Here is a 22,679-nt window from a genome sequence, read left to right as displayed (position 1 = left end):
CTGGCAGAGCTTAGCAACCGGCAGTTATTATGTAATTAACAGGGGTTAAAGTAGTTTTAAATTCTTACTGGTAATACGCACCAAAAAGGTAAGAAGATTAAATCATGGAGGTGGTCGACAGTTCTGTAAATCTCATGATTTTCTATTTATATCTTTACTTAGGATTATCTGCTCTGTTGACTTCTGGGATAAATCCCAAATAGATTAGGATGGAAAGCTAAGAACACTCGGAATCGGGCTCAAAGTTAATTTAGGACTAAAAATATTCCTAGCTTAGAGTAGGACATAAAAGTTGTTTATAAATATTTCTACCCTTTTTTTAGCTAGGGGGCAGGACTGCTCCAATGAAAGCATGTGACATACTTTTTTAAAGGGAGCCACAAACTAGACCACACATTATAATGGATGGTGTAGTTTTGACAGATTTTGTAGTTTTAAATGGTGGTAAAGTGAAGTGGTGAAATCAGCAGCAGTTGTGTAAAAGCTTTATACACATAGACAAAACTTAAAGATGCATGACTCAGCTGCATGAAGTTTTTTTAATCAGACTGCTTCAATCACAACTGTTTCAAGACCCTATAATAGAGCTGTGTAGCACTGTCTTAATCTGATCAAAATTACTTTAAAAAAAGATGATGAGAGCATTTTGCTTCCAGAGAAGGTAGGAAAATGTAAATAAATAATTAAAGCAAATTCTGCCCTACTCTTACCTCTAAAGATACAGAGTGAGTGAATGGCTGATTATGAAAGCATCAATGCCACCTGTTAGTTTGCCACATGTACTCTTGAGGAGTGTGAACAGGGGCATGCCATGTTACTAAAATGCTGCTTTTATGGGTTAGTTTACAGTTTATTTCCCAGTGTAGGTTTCTTTCTGCCATTTTGAAAATCACTGGCAGCACCAGCAGCGGTCAGATGTGATTTTAGATAACTAAATAATCTGTTAACCCAGTCTGGGGTTAACATTACAGCTTACTATCAGTGTCACAAACACAATGTCAAAAATGTTTCCGTCAAAAAAACGCAAAAGCTTTGGAAATATTATTAATGTCGCTGTTACAAAAGTTGCACTACCCGAGAAACTTATAAGAAGAGTGTTTGTGCCTTTAGAACCTGACTGAGTGTTGTCTGGATTTAGATAAATTCAGCATTTATTTATTCTTTGGGTAAGAGTTAATCTGCGGGTTATTTCTGTGACTGGAATATAACGTGAGGCAGTCCATGAGAGACACAAGCTGAGACGAGATTTACAAGAGCTAGAAAGCTGAACGCTCATAACCATGTAACCATGTACCACTATATTTTCTCCACTTTGGCTGTGACTTTTGCACAAAAGTTGGATAAAAACCCTGAAGAGATTAACAGTTAAGAAGTAGGGCCGAAGTTATAGTTTGGCTTCAGAGTTGCACTAATGCTCATATATACGAGTGTTATATCGCTTATTTGTATGAAAACTGTAGAAGTAAATAGATTCCTGGTTAATTTAATGCCGACATTAATAGAGACAGACTGCGGCTAATCATAACGCTACAGTAACAAAGTTTAAAGGTTAACATTAGGTTTATTTACATTGCAGAATTCCCAAAACAGTATTTTACACACGTTGTTGGTACATAAGCTTAGTAATATCTTTTATTTTTATCGCAACTACATAATCTCTAGAGATTATTTATCTTTGTCTTCACTAAATTCTCTTGTTCTCTTTAATCAGAGCTCTGCTGTGGAGGATTGGTTCAGACGGGTGACGGCTGGCCTTTTGGAGCTTCTGGATAAGCCTGAACAAACTGTTGAGGGTGCTGTGGTACTTGATGGCCTGTTTGACTGTGCAACAGCTTTAGGATGATGTTTGGTCTGAATATAGAATTGCAAAACGTGAGACACTTTGGGGGAAACAAAAACTTGAACTGGTCCATCTTTGATCATTTTTAAAAATGGATACTTTAATATAAAAGAAACATAGAGACTGATATGCAGCTGGGGTAAGCAAAATACAACTTGTATTCACTTGTTTTATACAAATTACTGTTTTAACTTTGACTAGTTTTGGAAGAATAAATTAATGTCAATAAAAGTCATGTTTGTGTGTTTTAACTGTTGGTGGAAAGAAATACTACTTCAATGGGCTAAAATTGGAGACAACTTTGTTTTAAATAGTCAAAGAGTTGGGCTAAAAATAATAATTATTAATATTATTATTAATGGAAATAGAAACAAACATAAACAACAAATAAACACGATCATATGTATATATGCTATTTTGTGCTTATGGGACCCATATTTACTGTATTTTTTTCTCAGTATAAATAAATGCTTTGGGTTTTAGGAACTCCATCAAAAGAGCAAAGACAAACTTAGGAGAAGTAATTAAACCACAATGGAGAATGCACTGACTATGACATGGTGCTAATTGCTATGTGTTCTTTGGGGGGTTCTTTCGACTTGTCTGTGTGCAAATGGGTGGCACTTTAACTGTGTAATGCTCAGATCTTATTTTAGAGCTAATTACACAATTACAGGGTTTAGAATCTAAATACGGGTTAATATGACTAACTTCCGGTGTTGCGCAATCTTCGCGGAGCAAGGAAAGACACGCAACAACCACCACAATTACCAAACAAACGCAAAGTGTATTAAACAGACAAAGAAAAACAAACAAGGTGCACCAGAAAAACAATATACACAAATATATACAACTATAAACAAAGTGTGGAGTGTATGCGTGTGTGTGTGTATGCATATGTAGGAATGTCCAAGTCCGTGTTATTGTAAGTGTGTAATGGTGAACGGGAGACATGGTTTGGTGACAGACACCATTTTTTTTCTTTGCCCATCAAAACCTTTCAGGTGAGCTAGCGCCCAGTGGGAGGGTCCAGCAAGAAAAGGACTTAAAGAACCAATGGAGTACACTTTGTCTGAGGGGAAACCCACATGGCCGAGTGCGTGGCATGGAAACGCGCTTGTGCAGTCCTCTCCTCACACGCCAGAGGCTGGAAAGGGGGGGGGGGTGTCTATGTAGTGCCGCCATATAAGGGGGTTGTTATTAAAAGTTAAACTAAAGTGGTAAATGAAAAATAAAACCACCAGGTCTTTTAATGACCCTATACGGGTTATCTTTGTCTCCAAGACGACTGTGTTTTGGTTCCAGGGTTAAGCTCTCGCGCGCATGCGCGAGGGAATCCTGGAGACGTGTCGGGTCATGTGTACCGGCATAAAGCCGGAACCGGCAAAGGACTTGGGGTGGAGAGATGAGACAGTGCGCTGCATTTTGGAGGAAAGAGATAGAGAGCTTGTTTGTAGTCACCAGAGGATTACTTTCCATGACTGGATTAATCTTCATTGGACACATTCAATACCCATCTCGTTCCGTTTTCTCGTGCTCCCGGATTATACATCTTATACCAGTAAGACCGAGCCATCTCTCCCCTTCACCATTACACACTTACAATAACACGGACTTGGACATTCATACATATGCCTTCACACACACGCATACATTACACACTTTGTCTATATTTGTATATATTTGTATACATTGGTTTTGGTGCACTTTATTTGTTTGTTTATCTTTTTCACATAATGCACTTTGGTTTGGTTTTGAAATTGTTGTTGCGTGTCTTGCCTTGCTCCGCGAAGATTGCGCAACACTGAATAACACGTGTTATCAGCCCATATTTAGATTCACGACCCCGTAATAGTGTAATTAGCTCAAATATAAAACCTGACCGTTACATAGTGGTGGCCTGTACGGGGAACCTGTTTGTTTGGGTATTTTTCCGGTGTTGTGTGACTTTGCTGAGTAAGCAAGACGCTAACATGGCTAGTGCTAAGGCTAACGCATATGCTAATGCTAGTAGTACCGGGAGGGCCAACTTTGTTTTTGCTAGTAGTCTACCGGATGATGTAGTTGATGATGATGTAGATGCCTTTGTGACATGACGTAACCTTACAGTTTTGCTTGGTTCATTGTATATATCGGGTAGACATGATGATGCTGTTACTGTTAGTCATATGTCGAATATTGCTGATAGTGTAAAAACAATGCATGGTGAACTTAAGCAAGGGAAAGGGGATGTAGAGGCTCTTTCTGAGAAAGTGGTCATGTTAGAGAGAGGTTTTAAAAAATCAATTAACAGCAGTTTAAATCAGTTTTCGGCAGGCAGTGGATGCTAGATTTGCTGAGCTGGAGCGCTACTGCCACGAGTCGCTTGAAAAACTGAAGAAAGCGGTAACTGACTGTTTTTTGCGGCGCAATGTCATCTGGGAAAAGCAGATGAGGAAACTGCGCCTCACTAACACGCTCACCGTTCACAAGCTACAGGCCTACACCCCAGCGTCAACACAATCTCCATCTCTACAATCACGAGAAGGTTCAGAAGGAGCCCTAGAGCCTGCTTCTACACCGTTCCTGGCCGGGCCCTCCAACACTCAGCCCATCTCTGCAGCCTCTCAGCTCTACTACCTTGCCACCAAAAGCAGAACCTCCTCAACTTACCTCGGAGCGGTCTGCCGCTCACCCCGGGGACCTTTCCGCAGGAGTACGAGAACAGCACGAAGGTCTTCAGGTAGCTCTACTGGCCACTGTGGTGGACATCGGAGAGTCCCCGAACCAGGGGGTTTCCTTCGAACACCACCAGGGGGCATTACATTGTAGAGTGCCAAGGAAGAAAGGAGAAGCACTCCAGCTGGTAGTCCCACCATCTAAGACCCAGACGTTCCTGCATGACTTTCACCAAAAGCCGACGGGTGGCCACCGGGGGGGCTAAAAACACTACTAAGCCTCCTAGACGTCGCCTGGTGGCCCACCATCCGCAAGGACGTCTGGCAGTATGTGCAAGCATACAAGGTCTGCCAGAGCACCCGGAGCCAGGCCAAGGGAACCAGAGGCCACAGGAGATCGGCCACGCCCTTAGCCCCACATCCCTGTAAACCTGGGGGAAGAGCCAGGAGCTACCACCTGCCAGACCTCACCAGGGACCACTGGAGCAGCCTACCACCCAACAACACACCACAGACCCAGCCACATATACAGAACCGTTCAACCCAAGGATCACAGCAGAGGAAGAGAAATAACTACCATCTTTTTCCTCTGCCCATCAAAACCTTTCAGGTGAGCTAGCGCCCAGTGGGAAGGTCCAACTGTTTTCTTGCTGATTAAACCTATGGAGACAGATGTTCAGAAGCAGTCCTAAACACAAGCACATGGTCTATTTTTGTCCTTTGAAATTGAAATATATCAGTACATCAATAATTTACACTATGATAACATGTGAGTGCAGAAGAATCTGAAGAGGCTTGTCTCTATTACACAGAGACTCTGATACAGTACGTTCACAGTAAATTGGGCATAGGCATTTTATTTTGCTGAACAGTGCGCAGTTGATAAGCAATATTTAAAATAAAACAATTTTGTGTCTGTGTTTGTGCTTTACTGTAGGTTCCTAGTGGTGCATTCTTAAATTTAAGCTTTCTAAATCTGTACGAATTACAGAAATACATTCTAAAAAAATACATTCTGTATCTGCAAAGTTAGGAAATTCTCTGGTCTAAACATATTCGAGCTTGGAAGCTTGAATCACGGAGCTCTTCTGCCTTTATTGATGACTCCCAGGGAGTTTTCTTCCCCACTCCCTCACTCTCGGCTTGTTAGTCAGCGACACTCTAATCATTTTGTTTCATATATATTTCCTCACTCATTTCATTCTCATTTCTTTACTTGTATTTGAATTCTGAAGTTGTTTTTGCGATAGTAACCATTGTAAAAAGCGCTGTATAAATAAAACTGAATTAAATGTTACAGTTAATCATGACCAAATTGTTACTGAGTTCTGATTAAACAAGAAGCACTCCATTAGCAGCGATATCACCAATAAACTTGATGGACGTGCACCCACATCCAAATAATATGGCATAATTCCCTTGGAATAGCCCAGGAAAGGTAAAAATAACAGAAAACAGTAAAGTAAAAGAGAACGACAAACTATTTTATAATACCTAGCCAATATCTGTATACAAAAAGTAATAAGTAATATACTGCTTTAAAAGTGATACAGAATTCTTTTGTGCATGTTCCTTTAAAAATTAACCACACTTATTTGTAAATCTTTATCATATTTTACCATAAAAATGAAAAATGTTTGGGGGAAAGTGCATTGATTCACCACTCTGACCTTTTGCTTTTATTATAAAATTGTTGGTTTATTACTAAAATAATCTGGGACACTGTAACAGTTTAAACGAGATTGCTGTGTACTCTTGCTCTTCCCTTCCCTGTGCGCGTGTGCCTGCATGCATGTGTGTGTGTAAAAGAGGGAGAGATCTCTATGACATGAATAGCTCACAATAAATGACGTGTGCGTTGTTATATAATTGACCAGTTTATGTAACATGCAATGTACTACATGACATAAGCATGATACTGTATATAAATAAAAATAAACTGGCATTCTCAAAACACGAACGAGGGATCAGCTGCCTTCAAGGCAGATGTTTTAACCATTTGGATTAACCACAAGGGATTGCTGAGGAAATTATTGACTAAAACCTTTACAAGACATACAACAGCCACAAGTGTGAATGTGCGTCTCTCTGTCCATAGGTGTGACTTTGCATAGTGTTAATATACGTCTCTATACATTGTAACACACTATGTTAAAGAAAAAACACTCACGACCTCTCATACAGTAAGCATGAAATTTCTATAGTCCATACTTAGCTGAGTTGTTTATTTATTTATGTAAAACATGCTGGTAGAGCATTATTAATTACTTCATAAAAAAAATTTTGGCTGACATTTAAATTTTTTTATATTATTTTGAAAGTGTATGAGAATGACAGCAAAATGATGCTTGAGCAAAATGCTTGATGTAATGATAAAAATTTATGTAGACAATGCAGTAACTTCAAGTGTCACTTCCAGTGTTGCAGTGTCTTATATGCATGAAAGGTCGAACCAGTAAAGCATAGTTAGTGACTGGTACTCAGACACCAACACTATATATATTTCCAAGATGACAAGCTTGATTTAATCATCAAAATAAGCTGACAATGAAAGAACTGCAGTTAACTGAAGCATTCACTGCTCCACCTGCCGGGACTATACAGCATTGCAACCATCACTGCAATCTTTATATTTTTCCAGAATTCCACAACACGATCAAGTTTAGTCCATGATTTAATTTTCTCTTTATACCCTGAGAATTCCTCAATTAGTTTGATCAGAAACAGACGTAACACACACAGACAACAGCATTAGAACATTCATAAACAAAACAAAATATAGCCCGCATTGGGGGCCTAAAAGACTGTAATTTAGGTTTCATTTCAGGTCTTTTGCTAATAGCTCTGACAGTAAAACTGATGATCTACTTACACTTTGAAGTAAAAAAAAAATTCACATCAAGTCTTTTCTGACTGCTGACATGCTGATCAGTTGCTGTTATTAGCCTGATGTGCGGAAACTCCCAAACTGTCTTATGATTTGGACTTCCTTGCAACCTTGCTGTTGTCTGTGTGTGTGTATATATATACACACTGTATACACACACACACACACACACACACACACACACACACACACAGTAATTAGCAGTAATTCAAACAAAACAGAGGCAATTTAGAATTACTTTCTAGCAGTTATTAAGTAAATAAAGTGTTGTTTATAATGACCATGTTATCAAATTTGTTTTTTTTGCTGATAACAGTCTTATGTATGTGCATCAGTTCTCTCTCTCTCTTGCTCCTCCTCTTTCACCCCCCAGCCCACCCCCCGCCCAAGTGTTGTCAGAATTTAAGGACACAGAAAATATTGAGGCTTTATCACGAACACTCCTCATTCAGTCAGTCATCAGTAGGACAGGATGGAGCTCCATCCACTTGATGTGATGCTCCGTGAGTACATGTTCTTTGTGTGTTTTTGTTACAGTGATTGGTCATGAATTAAGTTTCTAATTAACAGGGTAAGACTACTGACATCAGGTTCTGTGTAATTATTTATTTTGTTATTATTTTAGAATGCTGAATTAAGAGTGAACAGTGCATTCAGCTTTTTTGTGACTTTTTTCTTAAGAGTTATGTATTGTATTAATGTATAAATCAACAGTTGCATGCTGGGGTCTGACATGTTTATAGAACATTAATTAAAGCTGATTTTATGATTTTAACTCCAGTTATTCATTGGTAGTCCATACTTCTTTAGGAATATATTGTACATTTTATAGTTTACTTACATTTGTTGGTGACATTTTTTGTACTGTATCATCTATATAGTGAAGAATGTTGCTCTTGTAGATATAATATAAAAGTCTGTACGTCTTGCATTTGATAGGAGACTATAAAAAGCAGACAGGAAATCAAGTGACTGAGCAACTAAATAGGAAACAATAATATTCATATTATATAACTATATTTAACAACACAGAGAAAATGCTGCTTTTATTAAAATTTATTTGAGATTAATATGGCACATAGAGGTTGATAAGAATTAACATTTCATATTATACTACCATGCTTTTGTATTTTCTATTCTAAATGGGCAAAAGGTGTTGATTAATTTTGTCTAACAACAACTCTGACAAGAGAGCTTGACCAGGTTTTTATCAATGTTGGCACACTTTATCATGTCTTTATAAGTGACTTCTTAGCAGGCAAAACCATTATAAATAACAGTTAATTCCATTTTCTGATGTTTTCTTCGAGATGAATATCTAAGATTTATTTAACATTAGTCAGTAGTTTGTATGTTCAGCAATATTTTTTATCCTTGTAAAGCACTTATTCCGAAGCCTTTTTTTTCCCTTTGCATTCTTTGTAACTTGCCTTTTTTTTCTGTCATGTGGTTGTCACACAACATTAAACATAACCATAATGGTAAAAATGTGAATCATGCTCATTAATGAACATGAGTATGTGGGTATGGGGTGTACAATGAGTATGTGGGTATGGGGTATTTTAGGTGATATAAACATATATTTTAGATTTAAGCCCAAAGTATACCTTCATCTTTCATATTAGATGTTTAAAATTTTGCCCCAAATTGAGTGCTTCTCTGTAAGCACCTTACCCAATAACCCAGTTATATGAAAAATATGACTGATCATTGCTGCGGTGGCCCATTTTCTCCACATGTTTTTTCTGGCCTTCACGTTATTCCAGGGTACATTTAATATTTCAAATATTATTTTGTACCCTTCTCCTGCACGAACTTTCAACAATGCAATATTGTACAAGTTTAGTAAGCTCTTTGTGATTTAGATGAAGCCATGGACATGGAAGGAAAACAAAAAAGCTGTCATCATAAGTAATTTTTTCGCTGGGTCACAGCATCAGGGTGAGCCATAATCTGCGCACACCTCAAATAATTTTTTAACAAACAAATATACAGTACACAACATACATCTAAAAAACCCAAATTACACAGGGATGATTCTTGATCAGAGGGTTCAAAGTTGGGAGCAAGGAAAGAAGGAAAGGAAAGGATTGATAGGTGCATGTGCAGATCCGGTGGGCAGTGCCCAGCTGGAATGCAGGAACACGGATGGCGAAAGGTGGCAGTGGCAGAGTGGCAGGATGGAGCACGCAGATTAAGCACTTCTGCATGCTCCTATGATGACAACCTCTCGACTGGGATGCAGAGTCTTTATGCAGGAGTAAAGGTGCTGCGGAAGCTTGAGCAGCTTTTCCCTATGCTGTCCACGTGCGAATATCAAGGGTCAGCGTTCCGGTCTCCTCTTTAAAGTCTCTGGGGCGGGGGGACCACCACCAAGTCACACTTTGGCACTCTTTAGAGCACATGCTTTTCAATGAACAAAGAGGCATACGACATGGACACTATTTTAAACCATCTTTAAAGTGTGCCTGTAGGGCAAAACGCATATACATATATTTACTCAGTATGTTTTATTCCTGTATGTATGTTTGATTATTCTGCATAACTTGAAAGGTGTAACCAACATTTACAAACTTCTTTAATTAGATAAAGGAAGGAGTGAGTGGGTTAGATATGTAATGATTGATATCAATCTAAAGCTGGCTTTATCTAAAAAACATTGGTGAACACGGGAAATAGGTAGCATGAACAGAGCTCATGCAAAATTACTCTATAAAAGGTATTAAAAACTCCAACCGGATGGCCCCACGTGACAGCCGAAACACCGGACTAATGTATGCACAAAAGGGAGAACCACGTGAGGCGTGGCCATGCACTGGACCAATTGGACCAATCACCCGTGGGACGAACTGACCCCGAAGGGACAAAAACTCTAAGGAAGTCAAAAGGGAGTTAACATCTACTACTGCAACCTACCACATCTTCCAAGCAGCTCGGGCTTCCGCCCTTGCGGACGCCACCCTGCCACTGCTGGCGTCATCTGCTCTTCAAGAACTCTCAACGAGACTTAGTGCCAGAACTCCAAAGGCCTGCAACGAAGAAACCCTCAGGAGAAGTTCCAGAGCGCAGCCATCGGTAACCAGGCAACCAACGCCTCACCGAAAGGCTTTCCCAACAGCATCATCTCTACAACATCGCACCAACCAATCAGCAACGCCGTGATTCCCTTCCCTGGAGGCGAACCAACAGATGAGAACGAAACATAACGCAAGTAAACAAACCAAGCTGCATACCTTGCTGAAGTTGGTGCTCGTTTAATAACTGAACCATAAGATTAAACCCAAGACTCTGCTCTTGTGACTTTCGTTGATCTAGTAAACAGTACTAGAATAACTTAATTAATTTTCACCTTACAAACTGTTTGTATATGTGTGTGCGTGTGTGTGTGTGTGTGTGCGTTTAAGTAGCGTAGTTTTATGTATCGTAGATTAATTAAATAAATTCTCTTTTTTTTATGAAGAACTGTTGTCTTGGTCATGTATTTTAAAGTCTAAACATTTGCCCAGATCTTAAGTTACCTTGCTCATAATTGCTAAATACCAGATTTTGTGTTATCACCGTTGGCCACGTGATAAGCAGAACTGGTAAGATACACTAAATTGTGCTAAACGCTGGATGGGTAGTCGATAAAGTGTACATTATAAATTTTGATTCAGTTAATCAAATTAACCCGAATCATTAAAGATTCGATACACCTCTGACCCAGAGCTAAACATTACATATTAATGGTAAAGAATGTGTTGGGCATTTTGTCCACATTAAAATGTCTACATTTATTGGTGGAGAAGACTCCAAGATGGCGCCGGTGAGGTCGGCTGCCGTCACGACTGCTCCGACCACCTTTTCTTTGTTTTTGTTCTTTAAGTTAGTTTTTACCGTTTTAAAACCAGTCAAATTACCACCATGGAGTACGTTAGTTATGATAGAGACACTCTTGTTTCTATTGGTATACAATGTACTCACAATTCGACGTTTTTAACTCCGGATCCGAGCTGGCCGAGTGAGATCCTGAGGGACAACAAAGGACGCGACGCGAAGCGGCGGCCCCGAGGGAAACGAGCCGGCGTCAGGAACAGGCTGAGAGCCCGTGCACACCGGACACCTCTGCCTAGCATCCTGCTCGCCAACGTCCAGTCACTGGAGAACAAGCTCGATGACCTCAGGGCCAGGATAAAGTTCCAGAGAGACATACGGGACTGCAATCTCCTCTGCTTCACCGAGACATCGTTATCAGACATTATCAGCATATCACTTGCCCCACCAGGGGCGAAAGGACACTGGACCACTGCTATACAACGGTCAAGGACGGTTACAAGGCACAATCTCGTCCACCGTTTGGTAAATCCGACCACGCCGCCATCTTCCTCATGCCAAAATACAAACAAAGGCTGAAACAGGAAGTTCCGGTTCAGAGGGAGGTCGCGCGCTGGACGGACCAATCGGTGGCCGCGTTCGTTACAGGACGCACTCGATGACGCAGACTGGGACATGTTCAGAAACAGCTCCGATGACGTCAGCGTGTTTACGGAAGCGGTTGTGGGATTCATCGGGAAACTAGCGGATGATACCGTGGAAAAAAAGACTATTAGAACGTTTCCCAACCAGAAGCCGTGGGTGGATAAAACCATTTGCGACGCTCTGAAATCTCGCACCGCTGCCTACAACATGGGACTCGCGTCGGGGGACATGGAACCGTACAAGGCTGCGTCATACAGCGTCCGGAAGGTGGTGAAAGAGGCGAAGCAGCGCTACGGGAGGAAACTAGAGTCACAACTCCAACAGAGTGACTCTAGGAGCCTGTGGCAGGGATTAAGGACAATTACTGATTATAAAGCAACAACATCCGGTATGACGAACGCAGACGTGACTCTGGCAGACGAGCTGAACACTTTCTATGCTCGCTTCGAGGCTGCAGCTAAAGACGCTAGCGATGCTAATGCTAGCGGCGCTAACGGCTGCAGACAGGAAGTCACTGCCAGCACCGGAAGCGCGTTCATCATCACCGAGCATGACGTGAGGAGAGCCTTCAAGAGAGTGAACACCAGGAAAGCAGCAGGACCAGACGGCATCTCTGGCCGTATCCTCAGAGCCTGCGCAGACCAGCTAGCACCTGTGTTCACAGAGATATTCAACATCTCTTTATCTCAGTCGGTGATCCCCACATGCTTCAAAGAGTCCATTATTGTTCCTGTCCCAAAGAAACCACATCCTGCTTCTCTCAACGACTATCGCCCTGTAGCCCTCACTTCAGTAGTGATGAAGTGCTTTGAACGCCTGGTCAGAGACTTCATCATCTCTTCACTACCAGACACACTGGACCCACTACAGTTTGCATACCGTACAAACCGTTCCACGGAAGATGCAATCTCACATCTCCTCCATACATCTCTCACTCACCTGGACACTCGGAGGGGGAATTATGTGAAAATGCTCTTCATCGACTACAGCTCTGCATTTAATACCATAATTCCCTCCACACTCACCACTAAGCTGGAGCACCTGGGACTCAGCTCATCCATGTGTCAGTGGATCTCCAATTTTCTGACTGGCAGACCACAGGCAGTAAGGATGGGCGGACATGTCTCAGGCTCCATCACTCTCAGTACTGGAGACCCCCGGGTTGTGTTCTGAGCCCCCTGCTGTACTCTCTGTACACCACTGACTGCGTGGCCACTACCAACTCCACCACCGTCATCAAGTTTGCTGACGACACTGTCGTGGTGGGCCTGATCACCAACAACGATGAGACGGCCTACCTGGAGGAGGTTGGAAATCTGGAGAACTGGTGCCAGAGAAACAATCTCCTCCTGAACGTCAGCAAGACAAAGGAGCTGATAGTGGACTTCAGTACAAAGCAGGTGAGGAACTACCAGACCCCCATCATCAACAGGAGCCCAGTGGAGAGAGTGGACAGCTTCAGATACCTCGGTGTTCACATCAAGCAGGACCTGACATGGTCCTGTCACATCAACACCGTGGTAAAAAAGGCCCGGCAGCGTCTGTACCACCTCAGACGCTTAAGAGACTTTAGACTGCCCTCCAAGGTGCTCAGGAATTTCTACTCCTGCACCATAGAGAGCATCCTGACGGGAAACATCACGACCTGGTTCGGGAACAGCACCATGCAGGACAGACGAGCTCTACAGAGGGTGGTGCGATCAGCTGAGCACATCATCCGCACCGAGCTCCCTGACCTGCACTCAATCTACACCAAGCGGTGCTGGACCAAGGCCAGGAAGGTCGTGAAGGACCTCAGCCACCCCAACAATGGACTGTTCACTCTGTTGCGGTCTGGGAAGCGATTCCGCTTCCTGAGGGCCAACACAGAGAGACTGAGGAGGAGCTTCTTCCCGCAGGCGATAAGGTCTCTCAACCACACCACTATGCAAAACCAACACAATATTTTCACAATTTTCACAATCAATCAATTAATCTTTATACATCCATGGACACTATGGACAACTCCACGCACATCACATCTACACTACATGTTTACGTTTACATTCTGGACCATTGCACAAAGACACTTTAATAACCATTGCACAAAGTCACTTTTTCTATGCATATTTGCACACCATTATAGTTCTATGTGTACAGTATATTTCTATTTTCAGTTTCTATTTTTAGTTCTATTTTTTCTAGTAAATTTTTTTATTTTTTTTTTATTTAAATTTTCTATCATATTTCTTCTATATATTTATTACTTATTATAAGCTTTAATTCTCTTTTTAAGGTCACTGGCGGTCGTGTAAGCATTTCACTACATTTCGTACTGTGTATGACTGTGTATGTGACAAATAAAATTTGAATTTGATTTTTTGAATTTGAGAATGCGACAGTCATTCGTTGTCTTTATTATGTAAACCCTACAGGTCCATTGGTGTTAATTATCGCCAGCTGGCCTGACATGGCATTGGGACTCAACCCAAGGTCCGTGCCAGATGCACCCATGCCCACATTCTTAACCAGTGTAACGGGTTCGACCCTTGTGCATGGGTGGCACCACAGGCACACAGACACGAGGCGAGATCTTATGGGAAAAGGGTAATTTTATTTAGCAAAATGGCGAAGGAAAGGGTTAAAAGGAGGAAGTAAGGAAAGAAAGGAAGGAAATGAGTGGAGGAGTGCATGTGGAGGTCCGGTGGGCAGTGGCCAACTGGTATGCGGGAACATGGCTGGTGGAAGGCAACGGTGGCAGAGTAGCAGGATGGAGCATGCGGAGGAAGCGCATTTGCATGCTCCCATGATGACGACCTCTCCCGCCGTCAAGACCGGCCACTCCCAGCTCACTTTGGCCATGGCCACAGACGCAAGTCTTTCCTTGATGTCAATCGGCTGGATGGCTTTCCTGGCTGGGATCAGGGGCCCTAACGCAGATCCTCTCTGCAGCCTTTTCCTCTTCAGTAGCGGGGATGTGAAGGCAGGCTCTGTGTGGGAGTGAAGGTTCCACTCATGCTGTCCTCACGCGGAGATCAAAGGGCGGCATTCCAGTCTTACCTTTAAAGTCTCTGGGGCGCGTAACATCACACCGCTCGCATGCCACTTACTTATACTCCACTACACGACTCTTTGCTGTGTTTCCGGACGCCGGACTAAACTCTTTTATAATGCGGAGAAAGCCAGAGGTCCATTAATGATAATCATCAACAGCCGGCCTGACCTGGCGGCCCCACCCCCTTCACACACCGGCGGGGGGCCACCTACGTAGAAAGCCTATGGAGTGAGCGAGGAGCGATAACAGATTCAGGCGCACGCTGTAACACTGGGCTAGCCAACTTGGGCTCTGGTGACAATATTGCTTTTACAGAATAAAAAGCAGCCAGGGCCAAGGCCAGATTATAGCAAACCATTTCAATAAGCTTTTTTTTTCTCCTCGCTTCTTACAACTAGTGACATCTCCCTTGCTACTTGGGTGCATATTTCTGTCTTTACATGTGTTACTATGTGATCTATCACTATCTGAAAAATATGCAAAAAATGTTTGTCAGGAAATAAACTCAGTTAAGTAATGTGTGGTGGTTTCCTCTCATTAGCCTGCTCAGTTTCCCTAACCATGTTTCTTAGTGTCACGGCATGCTCCAGTGATGGGTGGGCACCTAAATGTTTTCTTGCTCTTTGCTGATTCAACAGGCTCACTAGGTTGGCGGCCTTCCCTTCTGCAGGTGTGTGAAAGAGTCAGGTCTGCTAGATTGGGAATGGCTGGTGGATAATAATTGTTACTAGATCTCCAGCCAGAGAAGTTCAGAGAATGCGTAGTGGCTGTTAAAAACAAGAATGGCATGCGAGCTGCTAAAAATACTGCACAAGCTGCCATAGCACTTTTACACTTGCTGAGAGCCAGCCTTTGCTATTTAGCCACTGAAGAAAAAAACTTAGCTGCCATTGATGTTAATGGCCCTTCCCCAGCCAGGACGACCCTATGAAGAGCTGGGTGGGGTCGGTTGAGAAAGACAGTAAGAGAAGCCGCACTAAGAAGCTTGCAGGAGCCACTGCCTATGCAGGCCCCCTCTGCCCGCTGACATCACTTGCCAGCCGAGTGCCCATATGACAGCTGGGACCCACATGTGCACACCCTGACTACTTTTCTCTCCTTATTTTCTTTCTTTCTTCTTACAATCCATCCCTTTCCCCATTTCCCTCACTAAAATTCCCCATTTCCTATAAGATCTGTCCTCATGTCTGTTTGTCTGTGGTGCCACCTAAGTCAAAGATCTTAAACCTAGATTCTTTGGTTCACATCACAAGGACATGGGGAACCCTCCACATGATGCCAGTCCTGTAATCTGTCTAGCCACTGTGCTATCGCCGCGATGTCATGTGAAACTACCCAAGTAAAAAAAAAAAAAAAAAAGTATGCTAAGAATATTAAATCCTAGCATGCCAAAGCAAACTTAAATGTACTTGTAGCCAGACTAATGATTAGTATATTTGCAGTTTGTTATTTTGGTATTTTGGAACAACTAATTTTGTACTAAGTCCATTAAAGTTAAAATTAAATTATACAAAAGCACAATTTAAAATGTAGTAAGTGTACCTTTGTGTGCTAAAGTGGAACAACTTTAGGTACACTTAGTACACTCAAAGTATATTGCTGTGTATTTCCTAACGTACATACCTGACACAGTGATTAATGAAATTAAAATATATCTTTAATGTATTATAAGTACACTCACCTGAAGGATTATTAGGAACACCATACTAATACGGTGTTTGACCCCCTTTCGCCTTCAGAACTGCCTTAATTCTACGTGGCATTGATTCAACAAGGTGCTGAAAGCATTCTTTAAAAATGTTGGCCCATATTGATAGGATAGCATCTTGCAGTTGATGGAGATTTGTGGGATGCACATCCAGGTCACGAAGCTCCCGTTTCACCACATCCCAAAGATGCTCTATTGGGTTGAGATCTGGTGACTGTGGGGGCCATTTTAGTACAGTGAACTCATTGTCATGTTCAGGAAACCAATTTGAAATGATTCAAGCTTTGTGACATGGCGCATTATCCTGCTGGAAGTAGCCATCAGAGGATGGGTACATGGTGGTCATAAAGGAATGGACATGGTCAGAAACAATGCCCAATTGGCACTAAGGGGCCTAAAGTGTGCCAAGAGAACATCCCCCACACCATTACACCACCACCAGCCTGCACAGTGGTAACAAGTCATGATGGATCCATGTTCTCATTCTGTTTACGGCAAATTCTGACTCTACTGAAATCGAGACTCATCAGACCAGGCAACATTTTTCCAGTCTTCAACTGTCCAATTTTGGTGAGCTCGTGTAGCCTCTTTTTCCTATTTGTAGTGGAGATGAGTGGTACCCGGTGGGGTCTTCTGCTGTTGTAGCCTCAAGGTTGTGCGTGTTGTGGCTTCACAAATGCTTTGCTGCATATCTCAGTTGTAACAAGTGGTTATTTCAGTCAAAGTTGCTCTTCTATCAGCTTAAATCAGTCAGCCCATTCTCCTCTGACCTCTAGCATCAACAACGCATTTTCGCCTACAGGACTGCTGCATACTGGATGTTTTTTCCTTTTCACACCATTCTTTGTAAACCCTAGAAATGGTTGTGCGTGAAAATCCCAGTAACTGAGCAGATTGTGAAATACTCAGACTGGCCCGTCCGGCACCAACAACCATGCCACGCTCAAAATTGCTTAAATCACCTTTCTTTTCCATTCTGACATTCAGTTTGGAGTTCAGGAGATTGTTTTGACCAGGACCACACCCCTAAATGCATTGAAGCAACTGCCATGTGATTAGTTGATTAGATAATTGCATTAATGAGAAATTGAACAGGTGTTCCTAATAATCCTTTAGGTGAGTGTATATTACAGAATTTTTTACTGTGTTGCAAATACAAGAGTAATATACTATGAATATATTTTTATTGCAGCATTAACATGCTGTTATGCCAATTCTAATTACTAAAAAAGTACTCTTTGTGGTTATTAAAAAAATAAAATAAAGATTTTGGCTGCTTTCATCAAGGGGTCACCACAGTGAACCATCTGATCTGCACACAACTTAAAACAAGTTTTACACAAAATACTTGGTTATATCATTTAGTACACACAGTCACAGTACACACAAAGGGGTTTAGGACTTTTTACAAATGCTGAATACATTTATATACTATACGTTTTTGAAACATATTACATCAGTAATGATGAGGTAAATTTCATTCATGAGTCTAAGAGATTTAATTTGTTAAATTAAATCTGTGGGACTTATTAAAGTTACTACTACTACTACTAATAATAATAATAATAAAGTACTATAGTTCATTTGTGTTCAACAAATCTTCAGGTTGTCTCACACACACAAAAGAAAAATATAAACTGTTCTGTGAACAAAGACTGGTATTATTATTGAATATATTGTATTAGTTTAAGCCTGATTCTAGCTGTTACACAGAGACTCTAAGCATTGTACATGAAGTGAAGTACTTAAGATTTAGAATTAACACATTAGACAATATATTCTATAACTTAAACTATGTACTTAATTTCAAACTTCCTAAAGAAAAAAAGAAATTTACCTTTATGTCAATAAAATAAAAATGCTATAAGTAATGCATGCAATAATACAGCTACCAGTTGCTGAAATTAAACTAGAAGCGGAAAACAGTGGAACCAATCAGAAACAGGCATTGCGACTGTGGCTGTAACGGGTTGGACCCATGTTGCACGGGCAGCACCATAAAGCACGGACACAAGGCGAGGTCTTACGGTAAAAAGGGTAATTTATTTAGGGTAAAAAATAAGGAAGGAAAGGGTTAAAGGAGGCAGGATAGAAAGAAAGGGAAGGAATGTTGTGCACGTGCAGGTCTGGTGGGCAGTGCCCTGCTGGCATGCGGGCTCAGGTAGAGCGGTGAACAGCAGGCAGAGTGACAGCATGGACCCGCGTGGACAGCTTCTGCGCACTCCATTTGGGCTGACTCTCCTCTTGTGGGTATGGTGGAGCTCTCTCTGGGCGCGGCCTTAGACGGGAGTCCTCTCTGACATCCGGCGCCTGGGCGGCTTTCTCCAGCTGTGGGCGGGGGCCATAACATAACCCCTTTGTGGCTTTTTCTCCTCGCGGCTAAAGAGCCTCGGGAGCTCCGGCAGTGAGCTGTCCTTGTTGCAGAGATCAAAATACTTGCCGCTTTGAAATCCCTGGGGCTTGTTCCATTTACCCCGCTTGCTTGCCGCTCTTAGCGAGCGCACGTCACACTATCCGCTCTGTAGAGTCCAGGATCCCAACAAACCCTGAGCTACACTCCCCGCTGTGTTAGTGGTAGTGTGGGGAGAAGGCCGGGGTCATAAACGTAAATGGCTCACCAGCCACGCCTAATTCAGCGGCCCGCTCCTTCGCACACCTGCACAAGGGGACGCCGTCTAGCTAGTAAGCTTCAGAGTGAGCAAGGAGCGATATTAGATTTGGGCGCACGCCCATCTCAGACGCACGCTGTGACAGTGCTTTTCTCCACTTTCTTTTTGATTGGCTGGTATTTACTTTACTCTAGGTTCTGCTTGGCTGGAATTGTGGCAGAGTTATAACGCTGCTGCAATTTGAGCAACTGTAGCTTTGTGCTTTGTTGAGCAAGAGATGTTCAAACACACATAAATGAGCTTAAACTTGTGAAAGTATATAATAGTATAATATATAGTGTATAAAATATGTGTGAATAAGTATATTTAAACTTAGCTAAAAAATATACTGAGACTGCAGAATGTAAAAATTTGTATTCTAATGTATGCTTTCTGTACATTATTACAATGATTATTTTGAACATTTTTTTTGTAAATATGACAAAAATAAGTTGAAAAACAAAGTTTAAAATATATATTTGCAAGCCTCGATGATCGAGCTTAAGCACATGCTCCATTGCTACCTGGACGCACCAAAAAAAAAAAAACAGTGGGCACATACATTCTGTAAGGAATCGCCACTAGAGGGCACTGTTTTGTTGTTTGTAGTTTTGTTTTACAGACTCAGTTTCCCAGAAGGCACCTCGGTCAGGTGATGCGGGAGCACACCTGAACCGAGGCATGTCATTAAATCTTCAATAAATAGCTGATTAGTCTGGGAAACTGTTTGTTTGTGTGGTCTGTGTATGTGGGCACTTTGTTTGGTATTTTGGTTTATTTACATTTTGGTTTGTTTTATATATTGGTTTTATTGCTTTACCTTGTACTATGACTTAAAAACTTGTCCCAAGGCACTACTCTATGTAAGTTTTTTGGTGTTTAGTGTGTGTGGAGCTGATTCGGTGTTGTCATGTTGGGTTGTGTTACAGTATAGCTAAGTAGTGATCCGTCGATAATCAGCTGTCCGAGCCGGCGTGCAGCCGAGTTACTGCATCGCGTAAACCGTCGCCTGTAGTCGTTTCGCCCGTGCCACAGATGGACTGTGCTCAGCTAATTGCCGAGCAGGAGAAGGATCCGGCGCTGCAGCGGGTACTGGGGTGGGTTAACGCGGGCCAGAGACCGGATTATGCCGCGGTTGCTCACCTGGGGCCCGAGGAAAAAGCTCCTGGCGAATCTTTTCAGCTGCTGGTGCCGCGGACTCTGCGGGCATGTGTGTTAGGAATGGTTCATGGGCATGCGGGTGCGGGACACTTTGGAGTCACTAAAACGCTGCGGCGGTTGCGCGCTCGCTTCTACTGGCCGGGCTGCCACACGGATAGTGAACTCTTTGTGCACAGATGCGACGTCTGCACGGCAAAGAAGGGCCCTACCCAGCGCTCGCGAGCAAGACGTTCGGGTGGGGGCACCTATGGAGCATATGGGCGTGGACATTCTTGGGCCGTTTCCCATCTCCGATCGCGGGAACCGGTATGTGCTGGTAGCCATGGATTATTTCACCAAGTGGCCGGTGGTGCTTGCTGTTCCTGATCAGAGCGCTTCCACCACGGCTCGAGTGCTGGTGGATAAGGTGTTCAGCCAATTCGGCGCCCCGGAGCAGTTGCACAGCGATCAGGGCCGTAACTTCGAGGCGGAGGTGTTTGCGGCGATGTGCGAGCGCCTCGGCTCATCCGCAGAGTGACGGCCTTGTGGAACGCTTCAATCGCACGCTTTCCACCCAACTCGCCATGCTTACCAGCGACAGAAGGATTGGGACGAACATTTGCCTCTCGTGCTTTGGGCTTATCGCACAGCAGTGCAGGAGTCTGCACAGCTGACGCCAGCTGCGTTAATATTCGGGCGAGAGTTGCGCACGCCCGTGGACCTTGTGTTCGGTCCCCCTCCACAAGTGGATTTACCCATGAAGCCGGGGTTGGATTATTTTTGTTCTTTAAAAAACAAACTGTTCCGTGTCCACGAGTTGGCGCGTAGACACTTGGCGGACGCCGGTGTTAAGCAGCGTCGCTTGTATGATACTCACAGCCGGGGGCGAGACTTTGCTACTGGGGAGCAGGTTTGGGTGTATTCCCCCGGAAGGAAAAGGGGGCCCTCGCCTAAGATCATGTCGCATTGGGTGGGCCCCTGCACGGTCGTGGCCCAGCTCTCTGATGTAGTCTACCGGGTGCGGTTGACGGGGCGGTCGCGATTGGTCGTGCTCCACCGGGACCGACTCGCTCCCTATCAGCCCCAGCGCCAGCGAAACATTGAACGCTGCGAGGGCCGGTCCGCCTCCGGAAGAAGGCTGCGCCCCTCCTTCCCCCACAAAAAGACTCCGGCGTTCACAACGCCAGCACTGACCACCGCCTTCCAGACTGAGTCGCCATCCAGCCTTCCAGACCGCCTTCCAGACTGAGTCGCCATGGTGACCGGGGACGGCCACAGCTCGGGTGGGGGCAGTGTGGCGTGGGGGGGGGGGTTTCGATTGGGACCATCATGCTTTGCGGGAGGGGTTGTTGTGTGTTCACCCTGTTGGGAAAGACTGTTTTGGTTAGTGGCTACGGCCAGGTGTGTGTGTGTGGTTAGAAGTATGTCTTGTGATTATATGTGTAGTGCCTGTGGATTGTCAATGTGCTGTTTGTGTGAAAAAGCGATTAAAATACTCCCAGCCATTTGCATTGGGCAGCAAGGAAGCTCACTCGCCTCTCCAAGTTCCTGCGTAGCGGTGAAAAACGCTACAGTATATAAAATACAAAATCTGTTTCATGCCCTGGGTCCTAATCTGCTGCTAGGATTATTATTTGCTGTAAAGCATTGGGGGGGGGGGGCGTCATGAGATGCTTAAAAAGTCATGAAAATCAACACACAGGTTGAAATCTGGAATATATTTCTGTAAATATTTACACACTGTAAAAAGTCCAACTGGCAAAATGTTGGGATAATGAGTATTTCTTATTAATCTGGACAATAATAAATGAAAAAGCTGACTGAACTACTGAAAACAAGTTCATAAAAAATTCCTGGGTCAACTAAGGTTTAATTACTGAACAGACTTGCAAATGCAAGTTAACATGCACAGAAATTGGTTTGAAAGTTGGTGCATACGCACTGTTACGTTTCTGAAGTTGATGCAAACGTGGTGGGTGCCGCGGGCATTTTGAACATCATGTGGATTAGCAGCACGTTCAACAGACAACTTCATCTTTTAAACTTTGGTAAGTGCATACAGTGAAACCTCAGATTACGGTAATGCGGTTTGAGAATGTTCTGCAAGACGAGCAAAATCTTTTATTTAATTTTGACTTAAAAAACAAACAAGTCTTGGTTTACGAGTACCAAGTATCATGTAGCATGCATGCGCTCCTTGTTTGACACCGAGCTTCATGTGATCACAACTAAGGCAATGTTTTTTCTCTCTTTTGCACTGCAGAATTTTGGGTAATCGTCTCCCCTGCTCTGTCTTAGTGGGCCTCT

The 22,679-nt window shown here is 43.0% G+C and overlaps 1 protein-coding gene across 3 annotated transcripts in view; it reads left to right on the top strand.

The window, feature by feature from the left end:
* The first annotated feature begins 7,805 nt into the window (after window positions 1-7,805).
* The window catches only part of LOC128530098 (titin-like), an 87,636-nt gene continuing 72,762 nt past the window's right edge, over window positions 7,806-22,679 (top strand). For 2 of the 3 annotated variants that reach the window (XM_053503829.1, XM_053503836.1), the window contains exon 1: window positions 7,817-7,887. In XM_053503829.1, coding sequence (XP_053359804.1) covers window positions 7,857-7,887 — 31 coding nt within the window. In that variant the 5' untranslated portion in view covers window positions 7,817-7,856. Of the gene's footprint in view, window positions 7,888-22,679 lie in introns of all 3 variants that reach the window. The other variant, XM_053503822.1, reaches the window with a different exon arrangement.

This window comes from Clarias gariepinus, chromosome 1, assembly GCF_024256425.1.
Source record: "Clarias gariepinus isolate MV-2021 ecotype Netherlands chromosome 1, CGAR_prim_01v2, whole genome shotgun sequence".
Lineage (NCBI taxonomy): Eukaryota > Metazoa > Chordata > Actinopteri > Siluriformes > Clariidae > Clarias > Clarias gariepinus.
This window is presented reverse-complemented; position numbering and strand designations above follow the sequence as displayed.